Source organism: Macrobrachium rosenbergii, chromosome 4 (genome assembly GCF_040412425.1).
Source record: "Macrobrachium rosenbergii isolate ZJJX-2024 chromosome 4, ASM4041242v1, whole genome shotgun sequence".
In the NCBI taxonomy this organism is placed as follows: domain Eukaryota; kingdom Metazoa; phylum Arthropoda; class Malacostraca; order Decapoda; family Palaemonidae; genus Macrobrachium; species Macrobrachium rosenbergii.
Window position 1 is genome coordinate 21602283 of NC_089744.1, and position 24218 is coordinate 21626500.

Below are 24218 nucleotides of genomic sequence, written 5' to 3' on the forward strand. Positions count from 1 at the left end.
TCTGTAAGACAAAAAATTAGAATTCGATGAACGAAATCTAATGAAAACTGTATCCTCACTTTTCTTGCCGAGTGTACATACACTACTATCCCCCAGATATTTATGCTACTGCACTACAGTACAGTATTCTGATTTTCCACACTGGAAATTGAATTGTTTTCTTTTATTTTTCAGGTATATGATGGGCATATCTATTATAGCCAAAGCATTATCTACCATTCTGTTTTTCTTGGCATGGTATTTATACGTACCACCAAAAAGCAGCCAGGAAGATAGCCAGACGACTGGAGGAGCTAGCAACAGTGGGATTCCTGTTTCCGCAATCTCCAAAGATTCAAAAGAAATACGAGAATTGAGGGGTATCGATAACCCTGCTGCTGAATTAACTTAGGGATGATTAGTGCTTTTTAATAACTTTTCCGATAATATCATGTATATATATTATATATAAATATATATTATATATATACAGTTTATATATATATATATATTGATTTTTTATTTTTTAAGACTGACGTGATTCTTTTTAATCTATTTTTTGTTGTGTAATATACTTGCATATGAAGTACTTGGTGAGAATATTAATTCTACAATTGAGAGATTTGATAATAATTATGTGAATTAGGGCATTTTAAATGTGTATGCTAGGAATGGATGAAAAGTGATATCTTGCCTTTGCTTTTCTGGAATTTTCTTTTCATTTAGGCACAGATGATGTCTTCAAGTGGTTCGGGTGCACAAATCCTGCGCATTTTGTTGATTATAGTAGAACCTGATTTTTTAAAAAAATGGCTGACATGCATCACTGCCTTAGTGGCTTCCTTAACAAACAATGATTGTTTTGAGATTACTGTAGTCTTGTTTTTTTTTATTATATAGTGCAGTAAATGATATGTTTATGTTGTCAAAGTGTCGTAAGTCAGTAGCATAATGAGACCGATAAGTTGAAATTGTTAGCTCTCGTAAGGCTCACATTTTATGGGGTGAAAGAAATCTGCATCTTTAATCCTGCTGATTTAACTTTATTTTTATTTGGTTGCCAATGAGCAAGGTCAGTAGGAAGGTGTATTGCACATACGGTGCAATTTTCTTATTTTAAGTCAGTACATTTGAAAATTCAGAAGATTTTTGTCATCTTTCATTATCAATTAACGAGCTTTTTAGCAGGCATGCAAAAGGAAGTGTCAATGTACTAACTGCAAAATCAGCATATTTCAGGTACAGTATGATTATTTTTAAATACACCGTGTTCAGTTAATGTCAGTATATATCCACAGAGTACAAGAGAAAGAAGAAAAAAGCAAAACTGATAAAAAATCAGTCAAGTAAGTACAACATACACATAAGAAAGAAAAACCATCAAGAAAATTATGAATGCATGCAGACCTGGACTTAGGACCACCTAACAGGTTAAAAGCCTCTTTAGAGTGCTCGCTCTTCCCTGCTACGTGCATTCATTATATCTTGTCAGCTTTTTAACAAAATACCAAAGGGTAATTTTAAAGTAAAAGTAGATACAATAATGAATTAAAGTATGATGAGAAAAATGCATGGAAGTACTTTATGTATACTTAACACAAGAAAATGAATGGAATGTTATATACTGTATAAAATAATATTAAGTATAAATGTAAAATATAAAACATGCAGAAAATGTATTTATTACTATAACAGTTATATACACAGACTGCCACTGCCACCGTATTGTATTGGAGCTTCTGGGTAACTAACTATATCCAGCATAATATAGGGTGACCTGACTGCAAAAGCTAAGCTCTTGTTTAAATAATACATGCAGCTTTATATAAACTTTATATCACCAGTATTTAAATGCACAAATATTACCATTTTGTTAGTAGTGGAACAACTACTTAAAATCTACTGACTGCTTCAGTTACGTATCAAAGTTAACTTAGAGAGTTTCTTGACCTGCTAAGTGGAAATCCATTTTGAAGCACATCAATAACAGAAAGCTGAGCATTATACGTAAAGACCCTGCCTTGCATTCAAAGATTTGCAAATCTGCAGAATTCAGAGCAAATCACTTGAAAAGCCATACAGTACTACAATAGCTGGTATCAACAAATGCCCCTTTCTCCCTCTCAAGTGTTCCTGAGGGTCCCAGTCTCTCACCTCTTCATTTCATCCCCTTTATCAATCCAGTTTTGCTTTAGCAAATGGTTTGATTGGATCTTGCTCTTTGACATTAGGTATTCATCGTTATTGCATTATGATTACCACCACCCAAGGGAAGCAACATCATTGCTAGATGATCTTTTTGAAGAGCTTCATATTAAAAGCTTGTGTCATTCTTATCAAGTTGTTTTGGGTATATCTTCTACCAAGTTGCAGATTATTCAAGAAGTACTAGGCCTATTGAACAAAAAAAAAAATCACAAGATGATGATGATAACAATAATGGATATCTTTCTCAAGTTGTGGCGTACATAAGAAAGGAAGCATGATACTGAGTATGGAACCAAAACAGTTATAAGAAAGAATATCCCCAGGCAAGTTTTTGCTTAGTATTCGATTCCTCTTTCCAGAAAATGAGGGGTCTTTTCTTGTGACCATCCACACAGACAGAGGAATGGAGAAGCAAATAATTATTTGATGCTGTGTAGAATGAAATTGCCTAATGATCTGAAGATAAGATTAGCCTCAAGTACAGCTCCAATATCTAAATTTTTAAGGTGGGAAAACTGTACAGAAACATACTCCCAGTTGGAATTTTAAATGGTCTGAGGAGTTAGTTGGCAATAAGAGGAAGACTTCAATTACAAACTGCAGGAGGCAGTAACCACTTAGAGTCTGCTATATATGTATGAATTAACTAGCAGTATGTAGCCACTGACAGCCAAGTTACAAAGTTTTAAAATTAAAGTGTAATATTTAACCAATTTAAAGGCTACGCTACATTCAACTGGAACAAGTCTGGACTTGTATATGTTATTTTGGTTGTCTTTGATGTAGCTAATACATCTGAAAGATCTATCTGTTTCCTGTAAGAATACACGCTCTCAGGAAGCCTCTAAGTTCAAAGTGCTTATATGATGGTAATTGTATAAGCAGGAGAATGGAGATTATCACCATTACTATCATGAATGTTTTTATGTAAAATTTTCCCATAATGTTGATGAGGGTAGTTCTCTTCACTCTTTCCTTTTCTGTACATTTAGTCTGGATTTTATTCAAGGCGCTGTCTAGGTCTTCAAGTGCTGTATACTCTTTCTCTGATTTACTCTGCTATGTTACTTGTCTTTGTCACATTTTTGCTTTTTCCTGCATGCACAGGCATCTCAGTCTACTCTCCAGCCTGGGGACACCACATCTCTTATTAATTTCCTCATTTTTAGTGTGAAATTCCCATGAATCTAAGCAAATCTAAGCACTTTGCAATCACATTTCTCTGTTTCCTAATTGGATACTGTTGTGTACGAATTCTTATCTAGCTGTTATTAAGATCACTGTTGGTCCCTACCACCATACTGGTCACTGACAAGCTGATTTGAGGTCAACAGTCTGTGGCCCAGTTAGAATATGGTAAGTCACGTTATTTGGAATATCCTACTGATGCCAGCTCCTACTAGCCTAGCTGATGATGGAAGTAAAGAAGAAGTGGTCATTGCCAGCATAATTAGTGAAAACTGCTTTCTTAAAATCTTATAATGCCTTACACATAGACCTACCAACCTCATATACCAAAGGTGGACTTCTGATAGGTATCAGAATTCTAGGCAGGGTAAACCAACCTTAAAATGAAAGTCTCCTTAAACCATACTTTCCTAGCTCATATATCTGCATGAGGGCCTTGGTAGGTGCGCTGCCAAGTTTGTAACGCACTGATGCCATAAACATATCTGAACAAGAAGACGGTACTGACAGCAGCAGCATCACTTATACCTCAATTTTTACCCACTATTTGTACATTGGAATGGTTGCACTTCCCATCTCCCATTTCCAGGGCCTGCCCCACAAGATGCCTGACCAAAACCCACATTTAAGAAGAAAGATGTCTGAGTTTGTTAATATTTGTGCCTGTTTATTAATTTTCATGTCATATATTGTATCCAAGTCAGTAATAAAGTAGTACATTTTCTAATATACTGAATTAATTGTTGATTAAATGCTTGATTCTACTTTTTAGTACCCTAAAGTAAATAAAAGCACATTAGTCCTGTAGTTTTGTCCTATTAGGTGATGCCAAACTTATATTCTAAGTATGTGTAGTTTAGAAGAATTGGGAGACAAAGAATCCAGATACAACTAGTGCTGCTTAAACTATTTTCTATATGCTACTAATTTTTCCCTCAGAATTTTGTTTAATTTGTGCATAAAAATATAAATTAAGATGCCTTCATGTTGAAAAAAAAAGAAAATTTATGTAAGCTATGAATGACAGTGAAATCAAACTGTAGCAACTGTAGATTGATACAATTGTTAACCTATTGTTGTGTATTGAAAGTATATCTAATAGACATATTTTTATAGTTTGGACTCTACAGTCAACGAAAAGTAATCAAAGTGATCCTTATGAGTAGTTTATATCATCATTGTGTACTTATGAATTACAATGATTTCTAAAATGGTTTCTCTTTGCTGAAATGCTTTGTTAGTAATGAATTCCTTGTAAAGTGAATGAGAAAAAGTGTCACAGTTCCTTTATGCTGATCATATGTAGTAGGTGCCTGATAACTAAGAACTGTGGTTATGATTGCCTGCAGTGTGTGTACATCTGTCTGTATAGATACAGAAGTAATGTTGAGCAAAACATGGCTATTTCCCTAATGATTGTTTGAACTATTTGAGTACCTGTATATGCTGTGTGTGTGCGTGTTTGTGTGTGAATCCAAAACGTGTAGAAGATTTTGATTCTGTGATTTATATTTCACACTGTAAAATACATTCCACTAAGCACAATTGTTTTGTTTGTAAAATACAGAAAATGTTCTATACTGTGCTGTATTTGTATAGATTTTTACTTAGTAAATGTTTTAATATTATCAGAATTTTCATTTCAATTAATTGATTGTTTGTTTACTACTCAAGAGCATAAGAAGAATGAAATAATCAAGGGTGGTGCTGACTTCAAGTAGAAATAAAGTTTATTTTTAGTAGTTTTCATTTATTTACCTTATGTTTTCCTATAATTTCAACTGAGCTGTTATACAGTGTTATGAAAACTTAAGAAGATTAAATAACAGTCATGAGTTAAATATTCCCAGAATTGCTAAAAATCATAAAATTACATTCCTCATAACTCGCCGTCAGTTTTAGATGTGAGTATTTAGGCAGAACTGGTTAACTAACTCCGCATACCCTAGTGGGGCCACCTGGGAATGTGCCCCCACCCCTTGAAAAATAATGACAAAATAATAATATTGAAGATTTAGATAATAAATGAGAAATATAGAAATGGGAAAAAATAAAAAATTATTATAGAAATATAAATTATATATATATATATATATATATATATATATATATATATATATATATATATATATATATATATATATATTATATACAGTATATACATACATATATATGTATGTATAACATGAAAATTGGTGGGCCCCATGAAATTTTTCTGATCCGTTAGTGTCCACATACATTGCTGTCTGTAAGTACAACACCATACCCAAAACCTGCCCTGGATTGAGAATTACCTGTAAAAAGAAAAGAGAATCCTCAAGATCTTCCAAGTGACAAAGGATCTTCTGTCCCAGTATTTCATAAAAACTAGTAATTCTACCCCTGAATAAAATCATTAATATTAAGATCTCAAGTAGTTTATGCCTATCCTTTTTTTTTTGGCTCAGTATGAGACTATAAAAAGTCATGTAGGCTAACAGCAATGCACAGACACAAATTACAGTGTATATATGTATATATATATATATATATATATATATATATATATATATATATATATATATATATATATATATATATACACACACACACACACACATATATATATATATATATATATATATATATATATATATATATATATATATATATATATATATATATATATATATATATAGAAGTAGTCAAAACACAATCATGTGTGTAACAGAAATAGATTTCTGGCTCGCACTGGGATCGAGCCCAGGTCTCTCAATATATGCATTAAAACTGACAATTAGATAGGGGAACAGAACTTCAATTCCCAAGCAAGATTCGAACTAGCATCTTCCGAGGTGCAAGAATGAAGCTTGACTGACACCAGATATAATTTTCAGTTATAAAGGAAAAAAATATACCTGTACATTATATCTATATATATATATATATATATATATATATATATATATATATATATATATATATATATAGAGAGAGAGAGAGAGAGAGAGAGAGAGAGAGAGAGAGAGAGAGAGAGAGAGAGAGAGAGAGAGAGAGAGAGAGAGAGAGAGAGAGAGTAACGAAAACTAGTATCTTACTGTTCATACCGATGTCGAAAGATGAAACAAAATAAGAAAGAATTTATGAAAAACATATGGTACAAATAAAATATTTCAGTTGAAAACTGACATATGAGAAAGGCGGAATGCCACGTTTTATTGACTGAGAGAGAGAGACAGACAAGCTGACAGTATCACAGTGGAAAGTACAAAAACGAGCACAAACAAACTCATAATAAGAAGAGAGGAGGATCCGTTGCAAAGCTAACTCGCTAAAACTACTACTACTCACCTCAACGTGGCCGAGAGATTGGTCGTAAAGTGTCCAGCTCAATTGTACAGTGAATTACCAGTCCTAACAAATCCAGGTAATATAATTTTGTTTAAATAACTTAGCCAATCATTAGGAATGTATTCTTTATTAAGACAAGTCGGTTTATAGCCGTAAATAAATTTGATTCAGTTCCATAGACAGAAGAGCATGGCTGACGCGGTCGCCATTCCTACTCGATCCTAGTCGTTATTTTTCCCTATTTATATATTTATTTTTCGTGGCGCTGAAGCATATGTCATTAAGGGCGAAAAGAGAACGGCTGCATTTTCTTGGTTAGCCATTCTAACTAGGCTAGCCTGATGCGTAGGCCTAATGGCGTCAGGCCTTTTTTCAGTGCCCCCATAAGCTAAGTTACTTAATAAAATAATAAATTATTACCTTAACAATAATGAAGGATCACATTGGGAAACTGGGTAATATGAAAAGACCAAAAAAATAAGCAAAAGGCATCGAAACCTAAACTAACATACGGCATCACATCCTACTTGGAGGGGGCAGGCACCCCGTAACCTAACCTAATGTAGGTCACAGTAATTATTTAGATTTTGTTAGCATGCTCAACACAAATAGTCTTAATTACTTTCAATAATGTTACTGTTCATGTAGGTACTTAGGGACATTTTACAAACAGTTTCTCTTATGTCAGTAACTTCACACATTACATTCAGTAGTATTTTAGTATTTATTTAAAATCACTAGGGTAAATTCTTGTATATTTATATGAAGTGCCCAGGTCAGGGCAGGTGGGTTGTGGGGGAGCCCAAGGGGAGCAAATCTCAAGAGGTCAGAATGTTGTAAAAGAAAAAAAAAAAGTCTTGAAAGTTACTGGAATAGTCACAGATCATATTTGTGCTGTATCTGATGGATTTAAAAGTAGGAGAAGGTGCACCATATTAATGTTAGGTTAGGTTAAGAATGGTACATTTGAATGCATCCTTGTAAATGTGCTGTTCTTAGTAATATGTACAGTAGGAGTAGTTGTTAAAATGTGTTGCAGCCAAATATTTGCCATTCCTAAAAAGGCACACACACGGTTATACATAAGACCACATCTACATGTGACTTGATGGTAAATATGGTGCCTTAATTAAACAAACCCGGTTATAAACGGCAAATCAGTGGCTACCAATATCACAGTAATTGTGTATTTGCCATGAAAGTGATATTGAAGAAAAGTTGTTCTTGCTGACAATATAAAAATCAGTACAGAAGCAAAGTAAGGTAATTGTGGGCTCACTGTTAAAAAACTCTTATATAATAAAGTACCTGTGCAATGATACACAAGGAATAACGCATAATATTTCGTCAACAGCAACAGAATATGGCAAGGAGCATTAAGAGCAGAAGAGGGAAGAGGCTTCGTCAGAAGTTACGTGAACGTTACAAGAAGAAAGCAGATGAACATCTTCTAAAGATAGTAGAAAAAGCAAAAAGTAATGACTTGCAGGACATTTCAACATGTGAGTATAAGTCCATTTACTTTGTATTACATTAATTATACATTACTCATCAATTCAAATTTGTCTAGATAGGAGATAAACTTTAGTATGTTTTAATGCAGAATTAGCCCAGTACTTTTTATTTTACCTTTTATATAAGTGAAAGAATCTACAGTTGCATTCTCATGCAAGACTTCTGTCACATACATAAAGATCTTGGATTTTGCTCACTTTGCATGAGGGCTGTAGGTGAAGCGCTTTCTTATTTTACATAATTTCTCGCCCATGATCGCTGGTTGAAGTTGGTGCTGTAGGATATTTTCATTTCAGCCATACAGCCTGGAAACCAGATTATTTAATACCGGAAAGCTTAATTTTGTAAGTAAGAGAAGTTTGTGTTTTGGTAGAGTAATAGCAGGGTCACCACAATATTCAGATTATGAATTGTACTGTACATATAAGACTTATAACATTGTCTTTACTACCTAAAGGCAGGTAGCAAGGCCAGAGTTGGGGATTTTGGGGAAACAAAGAAAATGCCTAGAATAAGAAAGTGGAAGGAGAATAATTAGAAACAGTGTGAATATTTGCAAAGTGTATCACAGATGAAGACAGAAAAGTTGAAGTGAAATTCTTGAATAAGGCTAGTACACTGAGAATCTGTTGAATCAAGAAGATGAATATGATAGACGGATCAGTAAACAATGTTGGGTGGGAAGAGGTTGGAGAACCCTTAAGCAAATGGTAACTGGTAAACCTTTGTTACTATTATGAATAGTAGTCAGTTTGATTAAAGAAGTAGGACCAGTCATTTGGGTTTCAGGGATATTTAAAAGCAACAGGGTAACCAGTTGTTGGAAAGTTACGAACTTAAATGAAAAACACCATAAAGAGAAGGGACTAAATGAATGGGTGATTTGCAAAAGAAAAGGTGAAAAGTGTTAGTATAATGAGGTAATTTCAGGAAGGGAACCATGTGAAAATGTAAAAGTTCTGTTGATTTGTCAATCTTGGAAAGATGGAGTGAAGTCAGTGGCAGGTATACTACAAGAACTAGGGGTGAATGTTGGTGTCCAGTGAAATATTTTATTATAAAATTTTATCGTATTTGAAGGAAATAGTGCAGGAATTATTTCCCATGTAGCTTACATGCAGATGACTAGGTATTGATGCATTAAAGAAAGAGGTCTTAGATAAACAGAGGAAGGTTGGAATGGAGGAGATGATTGAAGATCATTATAAGCCAAACCAAGATAATGGTGATTAGAAAGGAAATGAGCTGACAGTAAGAAAAATGGCCATGAAGAAGGTTTAGGCCAGGTTTAAGTGTGAATGACGTGTTGTATGAAATGTAACAGTTGTTCAGTACTGTATAGTAAAATTTAAATGGTGTTTCTTGATAACCAGTGTACAGGCTAGTAGTGAAGTGATGGAGGAGAGTTTTGTTATGTTGTAAGACAGGCCTTGTAGATAACATTCCTGTTACATTGACCTCACACTAGGATTTCTGGATTGAGATAGCGTATATTAACCAGCAACAACCTGGATAAAGATTAAAAAAAGAAAGCAAACTAGCAGGTTAATCTTAGCTTTAGCTTTGACCTATACAAGGTTGAGACCATTTGTGGCATAAGTAATCCCAGTTGGATGTACATGTGCTGAGTGAGGTTAAGGTCGTACTAGAGTTCAGAGGTCAAATAAGGATTGGACTGTGGCCCTAACATTTGATCTATACCAGACAGAGACAGTATTTGGCTTGCAAACCCAAAGATGATGTGTGTGTGTCCAGGGTGAGATGAAGGTCAAAGGTCGAATAGGAATTTGACTTGGTCCATAATAATTCAGGACATATTAGTTTAAAGCCTAGTCAGTGCTGTGCATTTACTATTTTTAATATGGTGAAAGTTACTGAAACCACCACAACAGAATCCTGTTTTAAGGAAAGGATTTTGTTTTGTTGTTGGGAGTGAATTGTGGAAAATTCCTTTATTGTAGCATGATTTATATCTTTTTCTGTAACAGAAACAAACATGAGTTCATCATGATGACACTTTCTGTTTAACAGATACTAACAAGAGTCTGTTTCATTTATTATTAGTACAGTACATGTATTCATGCTGACTGATTAAAATTCCAAGTAATACACTACCAAACTATTACTCCCAGCTTATATTAAACATTCTATCCTTTTTAAGGCAAGGTTCCTTCTTTGAAAAGTGAAGAAACTTGGGGTGTAATAGCAAAATTTTGAAACTATATAAGTAAGTAAAAGTGGGTTGACAAAGAAAATAGCCAGTCTTGTGGAGTACATACAGTAAACTATATGGCATCTGTATGGCAAGAGGATTCTGTCTGCCATACATCAAAGCATTTTGGACTAAACATTTTATATTAAAAAAAAAGCCAATAGTTACCAGTTTTAGTCATATGAAGACCAAATTTAGCAGATGAGATACAGGTAAGAATCAAAACTTGATAGAGTGTATGGTGGTTCTGTAATTTTGAAGATGGAAATTTGGCATGCAGAAGTTTCATTTAGTGAAAGTAAGGAAATAACAGACTGGTCCTTGTGTTGTAAGTAGGTACATATACAGTGGTGAAACAGGATATTCAAGAAATCAAAGGAAGGAAAGTATGCTGTTTGTGAATAGAGCAGATATGATTGATTTGATTTTAGGAAATTTAGGCTGTCAAGCCAAGCACTGGGACACTTCTGTCCATTCATTGCATAAGACAGTGAAAAGATGGAGCTGGAATGGTTGGACAGTAAGATAAAGAGATCCAAAAACTAAAGTAGATGAAGAACAAGAATCTAAAGGTGACCCTGGGAGAAACCCCAGTGGCACCAAGAAGTAGTAATTACAGTATAAAAATTGAACAGCAAGTTAGAAGAAAGGAGGGAATGGAGGTAAAGTAAAAGACTAAAAATGGGTGCAGCTAGGTCTGAAGCAGCTTTGCAAATATTGTATAGTACTAATGCCTACAGTGCACCATTTGAGGTGCATTATAGATATAAAACATTTTTATCTGGAAATGAGAGGAAAAAAAAAACTCAGAATGGTCTTACCTGTTTTCTTGTAAACATCTGTTGTGAGATACCCATGCCCTAGCAGTCACAGATGAGAGCCTTCAGTTGTAAGTACAATCACTCAAAAAAGTTTTGCAACATGCTTCAAAACTTTTCGGACAACAGCTTATAATAGTGACATCTGGCGCTATTTGGCAACTCAGTTGTAAGCGCGTGAAACAACTGAATACTAGTGGTGGGTCCGAGAAATTACCTGCAGTTTCCCTTAAACAGGGCTTTTTCTGATACTGCTTACTGTTGTCATATTTTACTTAATTAAAGGATGTTACTGTAATACTTCAGAGGTCATCGCTGTTCTTATGTTTTAATATTTTCATCTCCAACTGCCATCACTATCGTTGTTTTATCTCCCTCATATGTGTGAACTTTGTAGATATAGGCCTACGACTGTTACAAGTTGAACTATTAGTCTTATTAACATCAACAAATACGACTTTTGTAAAGATTTCCTTCACATTATTATTAATTAAATTTTTGAATGACTAATCCTATGTATATTGTGAACTAGTGAAACTTAATATAAAATATACTGAACTAGACTAACAGATTTCACGTCTATTTTTGTAATACATAGAATATAATCGCACACACACACATACATACATACATACATGTATATACATATATATATATATATATATATATATATATATTATATATATATATATATATATATATATATATATATATATATATATATATATATATATATATATATATATATATATATATATATATATATATATATATATATAATGCCATTATCATGTGTAATTTCTTGTTTCTTTCATTGCTACTTAGGCCTATCATTTTGATGCCTCTTATGAAGTTAACTGAATATATAACGCCTGTTGTTGTATTTCTTATTATCTAAGTTTCTCAAGAATTAAAATTAGCTAGAAGTTCAACATTAATTTAGTTAATGCTATATGCCAGCAGTGAAGAAGACTACCATGCTCATCAGTGAAGAATGTCTCCTCCTCATCGCAAAAGATGACTCGTACAGAAATCATCGGCCGCTGGATTATATTATAACGCAAACCCTAGCCTCTATTCTTTGTGTTTCGTTGATATGAAGTGTTTCTTGGCAGGAGTATGATGAAATAATATCTTGGTCTCATGTAGCCTGTTACGGATGGTTTGAGCAGCAACTCGAAGGGAGAGCATAACGTTCTCTCTTTATAGCAACATCGGTTGTCAGGGGGGAGTTAGCCTGAGCTCCTTCAGTGATCATCCGATGATGATCAACACTAGTGCAACAATGGGGTTGTCCTCCAGTTTTTACAATGAATTTATCATGTTTCCTCGTTCTCTCTGTTGCTGTATCCCTCTATACATGGTTGTTTTATTTACGCTAAGCTGCCGAGCAATATCTACGATAGAACATTAGTCTTATGCAAGCTAATGATTGTGGTGCGGCTTAGTTTGTTGCCCATCTTATCGGTGCTAGTGACAAGACAGTTTAAACTTTTCCTGCCCGAATGTGGAGTCACAAGATAACATACGACGTTATGAGATTTTTTCTTTTTTGTTTGTGACAACGATAATGGTTGAATTCTTTCTTTCTTTATTTATATATAATTTCATTGATGGTTATTCAATATTATTTTATTAGTCAATAAGCTTTTATCTGGATTCGAAATATAGTTTCTTCTTTGACTCTTTTGCCCAATCATCCGAAGTGAAATTTTTCAAAATGTTTCGTCATTTTTCGTAATATGAATTTTTCACTCACCATTCTTTTTTATATTGTTAACCGTATGATTAATAACCAAAATCAAATAAGAAAATTACATTTCCTTGTAAATATCAAAAGAACAAATTACTGTTAGGTGAACGAAAACTTCTGGAACATGTTGCAAAACATTTTTGAGTGACAGTACATACTTTTGAAGTAGTGGCAAATTTTCTCCTATAAATGGTGGGTCTTTAGTGAGCTGAAATACAGTAGTAAGATATGGACAAGTTGCCATGAATTTTGTGTAAAGATAAAAAAAACAGGATTTAAGTTAAAATTGTAGTGAAGAAAAAAAAGCATTGGGTATGTCTCAAGTTTAAAGATATAAAGCATAAAAGACTAAATATGATAGTGAACTCTACTCTCTTATGATGTGCTGAGCAAACAATTGAAACTTAGGTGCACATATAAAGTTTAATGACTGTTTGGTTTTACAGTGGTTTGGGCCCCAAAATTGAAGAAAAAGAATAATACAGAGGAAATGGAAAGTGAAGAAGAAGCAGCCGAGACCTCAGAACAGAACGTTGAAGATGTAAAAGATGAAGTTAAGATGGAGACTGGAGCTGAAAGTACTGAAGCAAGCAAAGGACACCAGCCAAGGAAGAAGATGAAGGTTTACAGGGGAGGTATTGAATGTTTGAGAGACAAAAATGGCGCTTTGCCTAAATGGTTAAGCCAAAGAAAAGTGAGAAAAGCATTCATTAAAAGGAAAATAAAGAAAAATGATAAAGGAAAACGGAAAGCTCTAAGATTGTTCTAATGAACTGATTTTTGACATGGGTATCCTTTTCTATATGTTCTTATTATTTTAAGAAATAGCGTATCATTACTTTAGATTGTTAAGATATTATGATTCTCTAGACTGAACTTTTGTTGGCTGCCAATTTTTTGTGTAAAAGTTGAAAAAATTTAATAATTTTACTTTTAGATCCTCTTTGATACATTGAAATGAGCACAAGGAAAGCCATAATTCCCAAGAGATATATAAATAAAATTGTTGCCGAATATTTTCAATGAGAGTATTCTTTGCCATCCTTTTGTAGGCTATTTCATGTATTGTGCTGTTTGAACACCTCGTATGTGCTTGCACTTTTGAGACAGTTAATCATGTCATTTTATTTTAACATAGAAGGCTTAATTATAAACTTACTTTCCTCATGTTCTCTTACTCAGTTGATGAATACCCTTTTCATGAGCATTTTAGGGTAGAAGTATTTGAAAAATACATGCACAGTTTATTACTTCCATTGGTGAACGAAAAGTGAAGCTAGGATTTTGGTGATATGCGACCAAGTATTTTGTTGGTTGGAGTACTGGTCAAATGCTGGAGTTATCAGTTATTTTCAGACATCTTCCTTGCTTTTATTGTGGACTTACATTTGTACAGTAGCATGGTTCTCCTTGGAGAAAGGGAAGTCTAGAATGAAGGCACCTATGATTTAAAGATATTTGGGAATGTTTTTCCTTACGTACCTTGTTATCTAGTGTAAAACCTTCAGTAGATGCAAAAAAAAAAAAAATCTGTTGAAAGTCTTGTTTTTTGTTGTAGAATGACAAAAAATACTTTGAGAATTAACAAATGGGTATTATGGAACAGCAAGCATCAGCAATAAATCATACTCTGGGAAGTTGAAGTACAACATGACATCCTTTGTTGAGTGTGAGGGTGCCTGATGGTGTACATCATGTGTCAGTGAAATATATTTTATGTATTTTCTAGGCTAGACTAGCCCAGGAATCCTGTTACTCTTGTGCTTTTATAGACATACATGAGAGCAGGAATATGGTAATGAAGGTAAGAAGTAATTTCTAGGTGGAATAAAGGAGGCTGCGGTATGTGAAACACAATCCTTCCCCAGTCAGGCAAGATACGGGTATTGCTTAATTTTTGCACATATTTTGAATTGGTCACTTTTTGAACATATAATACACTACAATACTGCTTAAATATGAGCATTGACTATCTTAGTAAATTTTAAGACCTGTTCTTGTGCAGAAAATATTTGCAGGTGTAAGGGTACTGGTATGATGCAGAATTATGACACTTCTGCTGTTTATGCATGTACAATTTTATTTAGGAGGACTCTCCCACTGATGTTCAGTTTCATATGTTGCCATCTATCTATTTTGTAATTATGGCTACTAAAATTATTTGTGACAACCAATGACATGATTCTCCTTATACTCTCAGAGGTAGGTAGTATTAGTTTCACATAAGATTACGTACGTATACTTTATTTGGGACCCCTGTGCTCATATGACATCTTTATACCTGTGCATTATTAGGTTTTATTATATATTTTTTAATGAATAATCATGCTTTTTCTTAAATCACTAATTTTGCTTGAGAAGGACTCTGCAATGTGTCAGAAGACTAAAGAGGCTATTAAGCTACGAAAATATATTTGGATGTTTCCTGGTATTAAGAAAGTGACTGACTAAACTGTTTAGAAAGTGATTTTAAATATGAAATGTTTTGGTGGTTTTTTATTTATGTGATTTTGATGAATTTGATATTAATTTTCATCAGAAATGGTTAAGTCAATACACTCCCCTTATGTCTAACAACAGTGGTGGACCACAGTGGGAGCCGAACTAAGTTAGGCCGTGAGGTCAGTTTAGATGACAAAGTATGAAAGTGTGTAACCAGACATTGTTTTTGATTTACAATCACCTCTGTCGAATTATGTAGGGAGGGGGTCCCACCTGTCTGTGTAACAGCAACCTAGTTCATTTTAGGTTAGGAAGGAAAGCAGGGCAAACCTGTCCCCTTAACATAGTTTAAGATGTAGTACCTTAAAGTTAGGTTAAGCTTTGGAAGCTTAGGATATGATGCATCCCTGCATTTCACCTTTGTAAATTTTTTTAACCTTCATATCACCCCATATATCCACTGAAGTCGCCCAATACTGCTAGACAAAGGAGAGCTTCTTGTAATGGATTATTAACTAAATATTTCCCAAGGAAATACATCTCAGATTATTCAAAATTACATCAAACTATCAGATAAATTATATTTGACATTTTGTATTCAATTACAGGCTCGAAAGTAACTTGTACTGGATGCTGGGCCCTCTGTTATGTTAGAATTAGGATGTACCCTTGAAATTGCCATTGTCGCACTATACAGGTAAGATTAGGCGAGGTCCAGGCAGTGCTAAGTTCACAGGTCAGGTAGAATGCTACACCACAAGTTAGGTTAGGATGCGGTGATTTTAATGGACATTTCCGCATTTTGTATATACATATTTTTTTAATGCATGCCACAAATGAAGCATAAATCTTTTACACTGCTCTTCCATGTGCTATGAACATATTTCACTATTACTCTTGGAACCATTAACTAATTTTTGTTTTCCAACTACCTTTAGGTGTCCTTTTGGCTGACTTTGAGATAGGGATAGAAAAACAAAACTTGTGAGTTGCTAAAGGCATACTAATGATGTTATAACACAGGCCATGTTTTCAGAAAAAAATGTAAGCTTCATGTCCTTTTGAGAGAAAGTGAAGTATCACAATGTTTTCACCTAAATTTATGTCCGTAAATATGAACCATACACACACACCACCATTCTAAATTGCCTGTAACTTATTATGTCTACTGTGGGTCTTTTTTTTTCTGACATATGTTTCAAAACTAATTGTATTTTGACCTTCCTAGGTTACTGATGAATTAAAATGGCCTGACCTAAGCTAGTAGAGTACTGTACAGGGTTGCAGCTTTAGTTTTCATAGCCAGCATTTTCAAGGAAGATATTTAAGATTAGTCTACTTTTACTCACCAGTTCACACTAGGTACTAGAAGTTCTGGTATTTGTCGTACTTCAAATTGAAGGAAGTGCCCTTACAGGGTATGTCAAATATTTTCAAACTATCGCAGATGATTTCACAACCTTGAATTGTAGAAAATGGTAAAATTTAGGATCAGTTGGATTGAATTTGTGCATTCTCTGTCACAAGCTCCAAAACACTTGGCTAGGTGGACTTCATCATTTTATATTTTCCCATAATTTTCGACTTAATCAATAATCTTATGAACATCCTGTTTCTGTAATTACTTCACTTTTATTTTGTGGCATTTCCATTTGTAGTGAGTATATGTACTGTAATAAGAAAATTGTTTATATTCGATATACTGTACAGTACCACGAGCGTCCGAAAGTTGGTGGAATAGCTCTGAATTCTCGGTACAGTATTTTATTGTTTCGTGAACTGTTAGTATTATTGTTGTTGTAAGTTACAGTGTGTTTTTTGTGCTCTATATAAGGGCTTAATAAAAACAACTTACATGAAATTTATCACATCATGTTTCTCATTCGTCAGTTCTGAATGGGGCCTCCCTCACGGTTGTGGCGATAGAGTTAATTTTGAGTGGAACAAAACTATAAATTTTATTTTCACTGTTGTTTGTGAAACTTGTTTTATTGTACATCAAGAATAATATCGTTAGGATATGCGAGTGTCAGTGAAAGGTTCCTGTGCCTAGCAACAGTTAGCGCTTATTTGTGATGAAGTTTGTGCAGGATATAAATAAGTTGGGTCTCATCATCAGCGATGAATGTAGTATCAAGGAACTGAAGTGGCTTTGTCCTGATCGTTTTGCCCACAAGCTTTTGATAGCGGATGAATAAAACGAAATGCAACAGTTCTGTTGCTGGATGAGACAGAGCTTCGAGAAATTGGATTACTGATCAGACTAATTCATTACACCAGAATCTGCTAAACTTGAAAATTTACGGGAACCGAGAGAACCAGTTTGTGATGGCATTTATCACGAGTGATTGACCTAAAAATTGATACTCTTAAAAAGAAAGTGAACCGTGATGTTCAGTGCAAATACAGAAAAAAGTTGAAGTCGTTTAGAACTTTAGATGAACCATTTGCGTAATATATGCAAATAAGAAAAACTGTGGAATAATGTGCAAATACAATAATAGTAAAAACGTAAGCTTGGGTCTAAGAATAGGACCGAGTGTATTTAGAGGGTTCGGCCTTATAGAAAGAATATTTGATGATAGCGAAAAGAACATAGGAAACCTTAAACAGGGTTGAATGGATGGTGTAAAAGATGTATTGAAAACGAAGTCTTAATATCCAGGAGCATGTATGGTTATGAGCTTTCTGTGTAGGTGTACGAAGCTGCTGATATTGGGAAGTTTTACTCCCAAGAGGGCTCATCCGCCATAGAGTTGTTCAAGTTCTTCGCATGACATATCTCTAGCACACGTGAATAAAAGAAAGAGACGATTGCGGAGGAGTATAGCGTATTCGCTACTCCCTCATCTCGACTGCATGCTTTGTTGCGCATAATCGTAGCACTTCCTGTAACCAGAGTAAGAGATGAACCCTCATTCAGCTGTTTCAGCTCGTAGAGTTGCGTTTACAACTCGAAATTCCCAAGCAAACAGCGAATTATCTATTCTGAGGGCTTGCAAGGACGTGTAGACGTCTGTCAGTTGAAGTCATCAACGAATTTGCAAGGCGTAGAGTGAGACGTTCGGGTTACTTCATGCTTAAGTAAAGGACAACGTACGCCCCACCCTTCTACAAGCTTACCCACAATCATTCGAATTTCTCTCTCTCTCTCTCTCTCTCTCTCTCTCTCTCTCTCTCTCTCTCTCTCTCTCTCTCTCTCTCTCTCTCTCTCTCTCTCTCATTAAAAAAAGGATTTCTATTCGTTTTGAAAAACAAATTACCATTGTTTTTATTTTTCTTTCAAGAGAGAAGAGTTAGTACTAAAATAGCAATGAGACACTGAACATTTGAACTTCAAAAATTAGTTTGCCATTATCGTACTCCTCTTCTAAACTATACTATTATTGCATGATGAACAGGTTTTCAGTTCTGATAAAAAAAAAGTGTTTTAACATTGAATCTTGCTTATTTTTTACATGAACCAAATTCGTTCATTTAACAAAAGAAAAAAAATAAACGTAAATTTCAAAATAACTGATTATACATGACACCCATTTTACCTTAACAAATCAGCATTGTTAATTAACTAAAAAATGTTAATACTTTCTGGACATTTAGTGGAATATGGCACAGGTATTATTATTGAAAAACATTAGCAAGTCTCTGCTAAACCCTTGCAATTTCTCTAGACCTACCAAATGTGCGGCTACATTATTTGTGGTAGCGTGGTTTTCAAACTACTCGTGCTACCGTACTTTCTTTCGGCAAATCTACCCACTTTCTCAATAACATTTAGCCAAAATTGGATCGCCTTGCTGAAAGGAGGAGTACGTGTTCTAATATTTACACATCTGCATGGATAGAAAAGAGCTGCACGCATGTTCCGTCCCTCGTGTCTACAATACGGTATTGGACCGTATTGCAGCAAATCACTCCATTGTTTGGATGAGCAGGATATGATTTAATTTCCTGATGTATTAGGCTCATACGCATTGTTAGATACCTACACCTTTGTATGTTCGTATTTCTCTGTGCGGGATATGTATGGATGTATGTTTGTATGTATATATATATATATATATATATATATATATATATATATATATATATATATATATATATATATATAATGCATGGTGCATTTACCACAATAGACGATGCTCATTTCTTCTGTAAAGGGCACTTCCACCTTTTACTGCTGTCTTCTTGAAGTATCTGTGACCTAAACCAGTGGTAATTCCCACACGGCAGCAATATTCATATTGTACAGACTACTAGAACTACATTTGCAATCTATAGTGAATAGAATGGCCTAAGGTATGTGGTTGGTGCTGGCCTCAAGAGATAGAGGCTCAGCCACCATTTAGTAGGCATTTTCTTTCACAAGGGATTCAAAACACCCACCAAGAGGCACTCATCTGCCTTAGTATAAGGTGCATTAGAACCCCAAGTCATTCATTCGCTCTTCTTATGGCAACAATGAGTACCGCCTACTCCCAAAAGGCGTCGGTTGTAAATGACTGAACTTAATGAACAAGTGAAAGGATGGATCATAACATTTTGAAATGGTTAGGTCACGTGGAAAGAACGGAGGATGATAGGTCAGTGGAAAACAAGTGTGTGATTCGAAAGTGCCAGGGGGGAATTTGAGAAGACATAGAAAGTGCTGGAAAGCTGGAGTGCAAGAGTTATTAGAAAGAAAAGGCATTAATATCCAGAGTGAGGTCATGTCCAAGATAATGGTAAATGGCGCCATTTGTGTAAGGCGGGACACACGATCAAGCATGTATGCCAAACATATTTGATCATCCCCTGCCACAGAGTGCAGCTGGTGTATGATCAAATGTCATTATGCGTCAGAGAACTTTGGCGTAAATATGTTGGATGAACGCATATCAAACAGTTGGTCAATCCTTCCAACCTGGCCATCAAAAAATTGTATGATCGTATGTCATGTTGTACATAATGTCCGATGGTGTGTGGCCCGCCTAAGGGACTCCATCGCGATGGTGATAAGTTTCCAGCCAAGGTTCAGCAGGTGTTCAATGAATGTGGCAGTTGGCGTTGCATTTATTTTTTGTAAATGATGCAATTACTTTTTTAATGTATTTTCTGCGTATCCTTGTCAGATTTCCAACACCAGTTGGCATAAACTCCAGATTTTCAAGCTGTTTTTTGTCTTATGATCATTATAGATTTTACGGGAACTTCTTCACTCAAAAGCGGCTTATAGGAAATCTCGTACATTCCTATATCAAAAATGCTTTTCACCGTCCGCTGAAAGGTACGGCGTCTTTTTCAGTGACTAACCTTGATCTGGGCGGCCATGACTGAGTCTGTTTTTTTTCGCCATGAAAAGGCTAAAATCAGGTGACTCAGTTTTAATTCTTACTCATGTAATCCATACGCATTAACACACACAAGGCAGGTGAACTAAATATTTTCAGCGACCTTCCTGTGCATTTCAAATGTAAATTAACTGATCAATTAGTTAATGATAGAGTCTCATCAAATTCTAAGTTTGGTTTTCCAGAGGCGTATCATTCATCCTGCCAATCAATAACTCGACGTTACAGAAAATTATGTATACAGTACATGGCCATTTCGAAATTATATTAAAAATAAAAGACGTTCCATCATCATGAGATTTGCCATGATAACTTATACTGAGACTGAAATTCATTTATCTTACGTTTTGAATGAGTACTGTAATGTATTTAATTTGTTATTCATCCAGAATTACCTGTTTCTTGCTAGGATAAGCAACGGAAAATGGCTCGCAAATATTTCGATCTCCATGAAATCAATAATGTCAAGTAACGATTTTTTTGGTACCTACATGATGAACAAGGTCGACATTCTAAGCAGACCTTACAGTAAGTATCATTGGCAGGAAATACTCAAAAGGCTTATAATGATAACAGCTGGCCGTGGACGGCAATTTACAATTGCTCTCGATCCTCCTGATGCCCCGTTCGTTGCAATATCCTTTTAAACCTTTGCAGCTGACTTGGATAAACACTTCATGTAAAAAGTGCATAACTTCACTGTGATGATGCTCCGCGGGGCAATCCATTTTAGTCTTGCTTTCTTGCGATACATTTACTGCTAACAGTTCCATGAGATGAAGGCAAACAGTTACCACAGAGGCAGCAGTCATGAAAAACAACCAAACAAAAAGACATCCGTAGTCCTTGCCAGACGTATGATACGCCTTGCAAACATTTATATAATAGCACATATAAATGTTATTGTATTTTAATGGCTTATGGAAAATATGCTATACAGGGGCATGTGTGATTTATTTAAGGTAATTACAATGCATTAATGTGAATTAAGATGGTTGATAGATTTTTTTGTTTTTGTTTTCATGTGGCCTGCCATTCATGCCATCCTTCCACAGTCCACTGTGCTTTAAAGTGAAGTGATATGCAGTTCCACAGTTGTCACGTAGATCAACCAGCATTACTAATGAAGAAAACCATACAACAAAATATGTTTTAACGACAACATGGCAACTTCTTCCGGATCCCCTTTAGTGGGCGAGAGAGAGCGTCTCTGTGACCAACCCACCTCGGCAGTCCACACTCCTCTAAAGGTCGTGCTAGAAGACTGAACTACGTTCTGTTTTCCTTTCCCGAACTTGAGTGAAAACAAAGCTTTCCTCGGAAGATAGAAATAAGAATGGTGCTGCAGTGACTTTAGGCTAACGTAACGAACAATCATGGTGGAAGGTTTAATCGACGAGGGAGAAAAGGGATAAGATAATCCTCCTCCTCAGTGAATCAGGCGAAAAAGAAAAGTGATATTGGATAACCAGCTGCTGTAAGGGCCCAGTGAGTGTGATGACTGGGTACTCCTACTACTACTACTAGGGGGGTGACTGCTTCAAGTTCTCACCGATATAGACTTGCAGCTCTTATTAGAGGCTGCACAGGCTATATCACATCTTCGCGTTATGTATAGGAAAAAGAGGAGAAAGCCCAATAGTCTCGTCGTTTACAACTTTAATATTTGGAAGCGTTGCAGAGCTGCTGGTTTTTGACGCGAGGGGTAAGTTGCGGCCATGATTTGAATGCGTGCTTTGTGTTGTTAGCCTTAAATATACCACGTTTTATACAACTGTACTATACTAAAATATACTACTTAGGCTAAGATTGATTTGTTTTAGTTGCTAAACAACATAATGTCCTCCTCCTTCCCCCGCATACCTACCCACCACCTCTGCGAAAGTTGTTGCGCCCTTTCCGCTGCATTTCCTGACTTCCCGCAAATGGGTTCATTGTTACGAAGCAAGTGCTTTAGACTGATGGCAAGCGAGAGTGAAACATATCCGATCGGCCGTTGACAGCACCTGGTTTTGAGCAGTGGGCTTATGTCAAATTTAACAGGGTCATAAGTTTAACTGCTAGACTTAACATCAAGAGAAAAAGTTTAAGGAATTTAGCTCTCTCTCTCTCTCTCTCTCTCTCTCTCTCTCTCTCTCTCTCTCTCTCTCTCTCTCTCTCTCTTGGCGTCCTAAAGATCCAAGCCCGCGTGTAAGCCATCCATTATATATATATATATATATATATATATATATATATATATATATATATATATATATATATATATATATTTATATATATATTGTGTGTGTTAGAAATTTAGTATTAGTTATTAGGTTCGTAATTAACAGCAAGTTTGCTTATGTACTTGAGCAAGTCAGTACCTCTGGCGCCATTCTGTTAGCATGTATATAAGAGAGAGAGAGAGAGAGAGAGAGAGAGAGAGAGAGAGAGAGAGAGAGAGAGAGAGAGAGAGAGAGTCCCCCTCATAAAGGAACAAGTAAACGGTTATCTTTTTCTGTACCGGAGCACGTGTTGTCTAGGAGAACTATGTCCCCCTTTCACACACTTTTCGTGTTCATCTCAAAGCTTAATACAAAGGGATAAAAAGGTTTTCTCTGAAGGAATGAGTATATTACTGGTATTTGTGATATTTTTAAGTAAATGGAAAGTGTATAGTAGCCTAAAGTACAGTACATCTGCCCTTTAGCCAACCACATGTAAGCAACATAGTTCTCTTAGCTTAGCTGAAGAACAGTTACGCTAACAGTGATATAAGTTTGCAGAGCGGATTTCCTTCGTAAGCAGGAAATATCCCTTTGAATTTGAGGATAGGTGTTGAAATTTAGGGGAAAAAACCTCATACCAGTAACGAGGATGTGTTTGGTTTTTCAAGCAAAATTTGCCTGACACCATTATTATTATTATTATTATTATTATTATTATTATTATTATTATTATTATTATTATTATTTTGTAAGGCCAGGTTGGAACCAAGATTCAAGCAACATTTTCAGAGCGAACAGATGCATGGAGTTTCTTTTATTTTCCCCTTGTTTTAGTGATGAGTGCAACTGTACTGATGATTAGACCACATAAGTTTAATCGTGTGAACTCGTTTACATTTTCAGGAGATCATTTGTTATGGTTAGGAAGAATCCCAGGTCGGGCAGCTTCAAGTATAGGCCTAATACGAAGAAAATATGTAAAGATATGTAGCCAACATGGACATAGAATTAGCGTTAACCCGTTGAAATTTGAGTGTGTATAGATTTGACAAGCAAACCCTCCCTGACGAGCGAAGATGAAACTGCCAATTCATGTTCTAGACGTAAACCGAGAACTTTGTTATGTTTCGATGTAAACATTTATGTTAGTGAGGACTGAGTCTTTCGATTATGTTTGCTAGAAGTCTTGGGTTACTTGTATGTTTTCATTACGACGTTATTTCAGAGGGCTCATTC

The 24218-nt window shown here is 35.1% G+C and overlaps 2 protein-coding genes and 1 long non-coding RNA gene across 5 annotated transcripts in view; all 3 read left to right on the plus strand.

Moving 5' to 3' along the window:
- Oatp26F (Organic anion transporting polypeptide 26F) overlaps positions 1–5117 on the plus strand; it is a 192796-nt gene extending 187679 nt beyond the window's left edge. For both annotated transcript variants that reach the window (XM_067091070.1, XM_067091063.1), the window contains one exon: positions 175–5117. In XM_067091070.1, the coding sequence (XP_066947171.1) occupies positions 175–391 (217 nt within the window). In that variant the 3' untranslated portion in view covers positions 392–5117. The remainder of the gene's footprint in view (positions 1–174) is intronic.
- A 1527-nt stretch (positions 5118–6644) lies between these two features.
- On the plus strand, positions 6645–14026 carry LOC136831174 (uncharacterized). The gene is made up of 3 exons (XR_010850792.1): positions 6645–6781; positions 8060–8207; positions 13450–14026. It is a non-coding gene; the product is annotated as an uncharacterized lncRNA (long non-coding RNA).
- A 6502-nt stretch (positions 14027–20528) lies between these two features.
- Positions 20529–24218, plus strand: part of LOC136831179 (carbohydrate sulfotransferase 11-like) — a 63513-nt gene continuing 59823 nt past the window's right edge. The window contains exons 1-2 of one of the 2 annotated variants that reach the window (XM_067091162.1): positions 20529–20711; positions 21831–22480. The gene's annotated coding sequence lies outside the window, so the exon portion shown is untranslated. Of the gene's footprint in view, positions 20712–21450; positions 22481–24218 lie in introns of those variants that run through there. The other variant, XM_067091154.1, reaches the window with a different exon arrangement.